Source organism: Aethina tumida, chromosome 1, assembly GCF_024364675.1.
Source record: "Aethina tumida isolate Nest 87 chromosome 1, icAetTumi1.1, whole genome shotgun sequence".
In the NCBI taxonomy this organism is placed as follows: Eukaryota; Metazoa; Arthropoda; class Insecta; order Coleoptera; family Nitidulidae; genus Aethina; species Aethina tumida.
Window position 1 is genome coordinate 51832999 of NC_065435.1, and position 9403 is coordinate 51842401.

The following is a 9403-nucleotide window of genomic DNA, read 5'->3' on the forward strand; positions in this document are numbered from 1 at the left end:
TTCTTTAACTTAGTCCAGAATTGTACATATTTATTATGAAGTATTGTGTATTTGTAAGTTTTTAAATCTTTACAAAATTAAGGAGATATCTTTTTACAATATCCAATTGTGTATATAATACTAATTTTTATTTATTTGTAAATATAGTTTGAATTCATTTTTATCAATTTAAATAAATGAGAGTTTATTCATTTACAAGTTTGTTATTTCTAACTATGGTGGGTAGTGTTTCGTGTTTAGTCATACGGCAAATACTTTAAATTGATGAGTGTTAAGGTAACACTGCATTTATATAATAATGTTTCAATAAACTATTTGCAACAAGGTGTAGCTGAAGATATTTAACAACTTAAAACTGAAAGTTACATGTTCATACATACTGAATACATATAGCTCATATGTAGAGCAACTTTAGAAATTTTCATTTGTCTTGATAAAAGTGTACTTTTAAATATCTATATTATTGCCACTTATGCAGTATGTTTGGTAAAAACAATACAGCAATGTTTATTAATGGGTTTAGTTAAGTATTTATTAATACTTAAAAAATATTCAAGGGTCAAAAGTAGAGCAACTTTAAAATAAAACAACCTTACGTACATTTAGCCTTCTTTTATTTACTATCTAGTAGCATATCCATTAATTTTAATAATTTCTAAACACCTTTTCTTCATTGATTTTGGTAGCTTTTCAATATAATTGTTCAAAATTGCTTTCGAGGGATACTTGTCAGTTTTTTTGTAGGGATTTCCCGATCAATTTCTTCTCAAAGATTTTCCATTGTATTGAGGTCTGGGTTTTGTGCTGACCAAGGCATGACGCGTACTCTTTGAGAAGCGAACCATTCTTTAACTAACTAAGACGTATGTTTCGGATCGTTGTCGTGCTGGAAGGTTCACCTTAAAGTGATGTTACCTTCGGCAAATGGAAGCATATGATTCTAAAGAATGTCACGGTAAACAAAACGATCCATTATGCCGTCTAATTTAACCAGTGGAGCCATGCCAAACCCAAAAAAACATCTCCAAGCCATAACACCTCCTCCACCATGGTTCACAGTGGGTCTAGTGTATTTAGCGTTATACCTTTCATTAATTCATTGCCCATCTGTCCAGTTCACGTGTTCTCTTGCAAAAAGTAGTTTCGCTGCCCTATAGTTTGCAGAAATGAAGGGGTTATTTGCTGGTTTTCTACCATAGAGAACGGAACTCCTCCCAGTGTATTCCCTCTGTTAAAATTGGAAATCGTCCTCGAAATGATCGATTTGTTTAAATTTAAATCTACTACTTTTCACCATTCCGGAACTTTTCTACAATTTGTTGTTTAATTTGTATTGATAAATGGTCACTTCTAAGCATTTTTAGCTTTACGGAACAATGTCGAACACAGAAATAAATTATAAAATCAATAGTATTGAATATAGGGTTTAGTTGCTTTACTTATAAAACCTTCCCGAAATAAAATATTGTATAAAAACTATGTAAATAAAGATATTGGTATATAAACTGAGGTACGAAATGTTTAGGTACTTAATAATTATAAAAATAAATTTAAATTAAAAAAAAATTGTTCTATTAATAAAATGAATATGTTTTGTTGTAACAAACCTTACTCAAAAGCTGTTCAAAGTATTCTCCATTGACCTGCCAGCAAACTTGGACCCGTCATATCCAAATTCGTCTTACTAGTTCCAATGTTCCTCCTTGCTGCTGTTCCCGGAGACGCACATTATAGACAGCCGTTGTGATCCGTTCACTCAATTCACCGATATTTTGTACGGCATACTTCAGTTGAAACAATAAAAAATTTGTTTGGGTTACAATAATTAAAAATATTAAGAAGTAAACACTGCATAAAAAGGTTGTAAAGTAAGGTTTGTAAATAAATACTAAATAAAATACTTCTTAGGATTTTATCATAAGATTCAAATTTTACAAAGAACTAATTCTAATAACAAAATAATACTTTGAACATTCAGGCTATAGAATTTGAAACATTTGAAGTGATATTTTGTAAAAATTGTTTTGCCCTTTAATTAATTAGTACGGTAAAATTAATCAAATCATCGAACTTCCATTCAAAAAATTGTTTAACTTTATAGTGTGATCATTTTATATATATAACACATAAGAGCACTTTCTTCTAATACTAGAATGACTTCTTTTCAGCCAAATTAAAGTTAAGGGATCTACCTGCGCCAATGTTTCTAACGTTCCCATTGGCGGCCATTTGAGAAATTTGTTCCACGCTCTTTTATTTTAACCTTTGAGAAACTGTTACTGAAACGTTTCAACTAATTAAACATGCATTTGGAGAGAATGTCATGAGTCAGAAGAACGTCTTCAAGTGGTTTGCACGCTTCCAGGAAGGTCGGAAAGAGATCGAAGACGACGACCAGACCCGGTGTTCCACAAGGTCAAACTGTCACAGGTGAATTTTATTTGGGCGTCATGGATCGGTTGCTGAAGAGAATTGCCCTCGTTCAGCCAGAATATCGCGAGCAAGGCTCATGAATGTCACTCCACGACAATGCGCCAGCTGACAGATGTGGCACAGTGAAGGAGTTTTTGGCCTGTAGTGACGTCGTTTCGTTGTATCACCCAGCATACTCACCAGATCTGGCACCTTCAGATTTTTGGTTATTCCCCAAGCTCAAGTTAGCCACAAAAAGAGAACGTTACGGGTCCCTTCAAGAGATCCAGAGCTCCGCGATAAGGGTTCTAGGAAGCATCCCAAAGGATGCTGTTTTTAATCATTCTACAGACGTTTCGACCGTTGTATAGGTAACAAAGTATTGTATTTTGTGTAATATAAAATAAAAATTGTTTTCGTTGAAAGTGTGATTTCTTTTTTAGTACACGCCTCTCTTAATATTTTATTTTTTTTCTGTACATGTTCTATTACTAATTTTTGTGATAAAAAAATACAAAAAAATATATAAAAACAACAAAACTCAAAAGCATATTTAATCTTATTTCAACATAAAACATAAATAATAGCTCAAAGCAGATATTTATACCTTTGGCCAACGCTATAATTTTTTGTGTATTTTAATTTTATTATAAACAGGGTTTATATTTAGGAATTACATAAAATGAACTATGTACAATAAGTTTATTTAATATGCGAGAATCAATTTAATTTTTTGATATTTCGAATTCGTATAATCATAAATATTCTTAAGTGCTGAATAATGGGATTTTGTAAAATTATGTATGTTGCTTTTTGACAGAATATTCTTTAAATTTAAGAATAATAAAGAAATTTTGTTTGAAATTTCCACGAACTTTTAAAATTATTTAATTGTCTATAAAAAATTATCAAACAATATTTCTCGTAATATTATAGTGACTGAGGTAGGAATAACAAGGAATATTCGCATGGAATATATGGAGGATAATATTTGGGTAATGTGGTGGAAGTGGTAAGACGACGAAACGGAAGAAACCATACTTCACAGCTGGAGGTGAATATCTGATCAATAAATTGAAATTAAAATTACTAATATATAGTGTATATAAAAATACATTTTAGATCCAAATTAAAACTACAAGTAGATAGTTTTGCGAATGAATTTTTGCCCGTTTCGATCTATTTGCATTTGTTTTTAAGGAATGGGATTTAAAAGTAAAGCACGAATTACATATATTGATATATTTAGTTAAAATATAATTCATATATAACATACACAGTAATTATAAAAATGATCTATCATTCTTAAATATATCACAATTAATTATGATGCTAGCGTAAATATTCTAAGTCACAAGAGTGACACACACTGTATAAAATGGTTGTAATATTAAATAATAATAAAATAAATAAACGGTTTATTTAAATATAAAAGTCGATTTAAGCTCACATAGAGTGTAATTCTTGAACTTTGAAAATAATCGATATTGTCGGCAGGTAATGCATAGATTGACGTGTTCAATAATGCATAAAGTATAAGAAAAATAAAAATTATACATAGAATACAGACACATTGTTAATGTTTTGAATGATAATTCATCCTATGCAACTTTGCATACTTATAATCTCTATCTTGCAATTTTAGAGATTTTATCACAGATGTTGTTGAATATTTCACTTTATTGTATTAGAAGTCCGTTGCTACATCTTTCATGGGTTAAATCGAATATATTTCGTCTCGTTAATCTGAAGCAAATTGCAAAGTATGAATTATATTTATTAATAAATAATAAGTTTAAAAATATGTCGACATTGACATCTTATTAATCTTGTTACATTGAAATATTACGTATTATCAATGATATATATTTTGCAATCAAAACTCAGCAGTGCTGAGATAAATACATATCCTAAAATTACCTTTATACATAATTTAATATTTAATGTTTTAAATATGATTTTGTAGATTAAATGTATATATAGTCAAAAGAGCATAATTTAATTAATATGATTTATACAAAAAATCTATTTGCTACTAATTTTCTGCCTTTAGATATTTTGTTTGAAGAATTATCTAATTAAATGATGTAAAGTTTATAATATAAACCATTATATTATTATCAAAAATTGGGTGTTTAAATTTTAAGTAGGAAAAACTTAAATTTTAATTCAAAAAACTTTATATTAAATGTATATTATTTACAATGCTCTGCTACAATTTTTATAATAAGATTAACATTTATAAAAATGTCATTAAAATAAGATGGTAAGTAAAATAAGACATATTTTTATAAAAACAAAGTATTTACATACTCATTTTGAACACACATCGCAACATTACTTACCGATTGTTGATTGTTTAAAAAAGAACGGAGCAAAATAAAATTAAGAGATAAACAAACTAATCTCGAAAATATATATAAGGTTTTTTAATAGTGGAAAACAAATGTGAAGGTATATTCACCGCCAAATATATTGGTACAAAAGGCGGTGAACTACCTTCTTGTAAATCCCCTCCATAATGAGGCAATACCGGCAGCCGCACTGTTCACCAGTCCGCCTGCCATACTGCTTGCTTGTTGCGTGGTTATCATTTGAGTAGACTGCACATTGATACCGGCCTGCATTTCTGGCGACTGTATGTGAGGCACCTAAGTAAAAACACACATTACAGAATATATCACGTTGATTTTTTATGAGGAAAAGTTTGCAATCTATAAATATTACATTTTAACAGAAATTTTATTACAAGGAATGATCTTGCTGGGTTCAGTCAAACTATCTCTAAAGGAAAATTGATAATTAATGCAATAATTGCTTACCGCCTCCCATTCTGCGGGTATATAATCTTCTTCAGAATCTGAGTCTTCACTGAGGTGTAGATTATTTGCCAAAGGCTGCTCTAAAGCACTAGCGAGGGCTAAGTCTACTTCAATTGGGCCTTGTCTGTAATTAAATTTTTTACAATAAATAACATACATATAAATTTTATTATTAGCACATACCTTCCCAAATCTGCTGAATTATGCAGTAATTGAAGTAAGTTGTGTATTGTTTCATTTGATCTTATTAAACTCAAATCGACGTTTTGTGAAAAACAAAGGTACAGAATGTTTGCGTTTAAACGAGCCACTCTTCTTGCAAATTGTTGTTCGTTCATTCTGCTGTTAGCCATGTCGCTAAAAATAAAATATTGATAATGTAATAAATGATTAGTTATTAGAGAAAGCGTAAATAACCTTTCATCTAATTTTCAACCAGGCAATATATATAGTCCAACATGAAAAGCTACAAGTACAACATATTTGACTAATTGTCCGCATCTAATAATATTCGAGTTTGACAGATATCTTCATGAGCATTTTGAATATGAAAAGTGCATTAAAAAATATATTTAATTTGAAACTAAACGAAGCAACGTTGAAAGCTGTTTTTAACTGCTATTTTACAACAATCACATCTACTCATTTACATTTCGTGGATCAAATATGTTTTACCTTAAAATCATTTTAAATGGCAATCTGACATCTAGATAATAGGACAAAACATGAACCAACTGGGCAGTATACGTAAGGGCGGCACTTATCGTATATGATGGTGTATCGGCTATTGAAACCTGGGTATTTGGACTGGGTTCATCCCGGTTTTGTGCCACTAAAAATAACATATTACCATTGAGATTAATTTTATATGTACAAGAATTACAATACAAATGGAAAATTTTACACACCCCAAATGTTATATGCTGAATAATTTCCAGAACAAGGTAATGATGGTGCAACAATGCAATATTTCATTTCTGAGTTGTCTGTGTACTCCCACCTGTTTGAAATGTAGGTCGTTCTAGAGGCTTCAGCAATCGCACTGATCATGTCTGTGTTACTTGATTCCATCTCACTAAAATTTTATACAAATAAAAAACTTATAATGTTTTGAAATACTGGCATGTCATCTTTCAAGTCTTACATTTGGAGTTGTGTATATAAATGAAAGATACTTATTACAATTTTAGTAGAGGTTTAATTGTTAGGTGAAGCTTTATAATTGTATATGGCTTAAAAATCTTAAGGATAAATCAAAAAATTGAAATGAAAAAATGGAGGATCAGAATATATGAAGAATTATGTGAGTAGGGCTAATAATTAGAATCCAATCATTATACAGCATTAAGAAAAGACTTGTCTCTAAGATAAAATTAGAACGAATAAAAATATACTTACATTCTTGGAGAAATCTTTGTAATGGGAAATATATATTTAAATAACTGATGTACCCGTAACTTTGTAATTTGCTTTAAACCGATCTCAATCTTCTTAAAAGCATCTTTTTGCTTCTGACACTCATCATACTTAGCATATGTGTAGTTCTCAACTTGTTCAACCTTTTGTTCAAATGATGGTAGTCTGTTTTCACGTTCATAATTCTTGTTTCTCAAGTCTGCTAATCTAGTTGTGTGTGAGTGTTTCCTTTGTCTTTTCTCTTCCAAGGCCAACTTAAGAATTCTGTTTTTGTCTCTATATTGTTTGATCTTAGACAACTGTAAAAAAAGATGTTGCAAACACTAATGAAAACAAATAAACATTAAATAATTACTTACCAAAACATCTGCCTTTTCTTTATTTTCAATGTACTTTGAACAGTTACTGTGTAATAACTTTTTCTGTTCCTCTAAATCCAGTAGAGCTTTGTGTTTGTCGAAAAATCTAAAAAGCAATCATTAAAATGACATATTGAATAGCCAAAATCCTTACCCCTCAGTTGGCTTAGATTTCCAGTGAAATTGGCCACTGTGAATGCAATCTTTGCAATAAAAGTTTTTCCTAAATCTTCCGCATAAAGGGCACTTCTGTCTGTTAGGGCTTAAGCGGCTGCCACTATCTGAAGACGTTGATATGTTAAATTCTTTTGGAGGTATGCTAATATCGTCTGAACTGGTACTGGTAGCCATAACAAAAGTGATTCATTCAAAATATCTATGTCGAGAATCAACCCAAACATAGTCAACTAAAACTAAACTAAAAAATATCGGTGGTTGAAGAACATGTTTAACCCCCTCGAGGATATACAAAAAAATAATGTTATCAAAATATTTTGATAAAAGAGGGAAAATAAATGTTACTGTGGCGCGGGAAATTTGAATTGGTTTTTTGAATTTAATTACTGCATCGTCAGAAATCCATTTAAGTTATAGTTTAATGTAAACACAATTAGAAATATATATAATTTTACATAAATTATATTGTTAGAAGTGCACAATTGATTTTGAAAAATATTATTTAATACGATTGTCAAAGAAAATCATAGTGCCAACATTAACAACAATCCCCTAAGTGAGTTTACTTAAACAACATATCTTTAATAAAAATTATTTTCTATTTTACTAAATATTAATCATTAATTATTAAAAGTCTGGAAAAATATATAAATTATTTGTTTAAAAGTATTTAAAAACATTTGATACCTACAAAGGCGACATCTTTGTCTTAATTTAAATAATGGAAAAGTGCATATTTTAAACAGGTAAAATGCATGATTTCTATAATTTGTAATTTTGTAATGATCAAAAAATAATAAGAAACCAGTAACATAATACATAATTTATTATTACTAATATCTAGTTTTATAACGTTAAGCAAAGTAACAACTGAAAAATAATCATTTTTGGCAACAATGCTGCTTTTCCTATTTAAAATAATTTTTACTTGTGTTTTTATAAATTCAAGTATAAATGATAAAAATTATTCTCTTTAAAATAGTATTTTATTATATTTTCAAATTGATTCTGAAAATTTCGTGACAAGATATTTACATACTTATCTATAAATTACATAATTATATACCATATAAAATATTAAATAAATATTGAATTTATATTTATTGATTAAAAAAACACAATACGTTCAATACAAATTTATTTCTTCAATAGTTCAACAGTATTTATTCCCTGAAAAGGGGTTTCCTGACATAAAATTTAAAATATATAATCAAAGTTGTATATAGGAGATCTGCTCACAATCAATTTCGACACGAGAAATTTTTCTAACATCAGACAATTATAAACTTGTACGGTCTTCACGTACGGCCCAGTTCGCATTAAGCAGCATATTCTTATGACGCGTGAAAAGCCGTCCGTAAAACATGCCCTTCAACGTATCAGCTCCAGTTTCGCGTCTGTTGGCTAGTATCTCAAAAAACCTGGTCGAGTTGATTTTTTTGCAACCCAGAAATTTAAGAAAGCGCAATTTCGAACATCTACGTGCGACCTTACAGAGCTCACCGTTGTTGATCGTCGAAGATTGAGTTGATCCGCCGGATCTGATGACGATTAATGATTCCAAATGGATACATGATCTGGCTACTTTGTTCAATACGATGTTGACGTCGGATCTGTTTTCTAATTTAAGTTCTTTCAAGCAATAGGATGCTGCACTGAGATTTCTTAACAAGGTGTCAGTGGTCATAGCTCCGTCTGCTATCACTTTCCAATCCAAGTTTGGAGTAATTATGATTCCTGTTCTTCCCTCAGACACTGGATCATCGTTTTCTTCGTCCAACGGCGGTTCATTGGATAAATCGTCCATGTTATCGAATTTCTCGTTTAAAACTATAAAAAACTACAAAACATATTTGACACAATGACATGCGTCAAGTAATAATCACTACAATTAAAAAATCTTATGTCAATACATAATTTTGTGTATATTGTATACAAATGTTTTAAATTATCGTATCTTGTTAATGTTAATGAGCTGACTAAAAATTTGATCGTGAGATTAATAAAAATTATAATTTAAAATTTATTTTCTACTTCTCCAAATATAATCATCCATATTGGTTTTGTTGGGATTGTTATGCAGTAATTAAGACATCATGTGCAATAGAGACAGTAAGTCTCCCACCATGGGACAGACTTCTACTGTCTCTGTCATGCATGATGTCTCTCTTTAAATTCATTCAAACGGGTCAAACGCTTTTCCTCCTATATATATAT

General features: G+C 30.0%; 1 protein-coding gene across 1 annotated transcript; it reads right to left on the bottom strand.

Annotated features, from left to right (window-relative positions):
• Positions 1-3639: 3639 nt before the first annotated feature.
• LOC109600696 (beclin 1-associated autophagy-related key regulator) lies at positions 3640-7484 on the bottom strand. The gene is made up of 8 exons (XM_020016867.2): positions 7164-7484; positions 7010-7115; positions 6633-6949; positions 6143-6309; positions 5910-6066; positions 5418-5591; positions 5235-5358; positions 3640-5063 (listed from the first exon to the last, which is right to left on the bottom strand). The coding sequence occupies exons 1-8, from the start codon at positions 7358-7360 to the stop codon at positions 4908-4910; spliced, it is 1398 nt and encodes a 465-aa protein (XP_019872426.1). The 5' UTR covers positions 7361-7484; the 3' UTR covers positions 3640-4907.
• Between the last annotated feature and the right edge of the window lie 1919 nt (positions 7485-9403).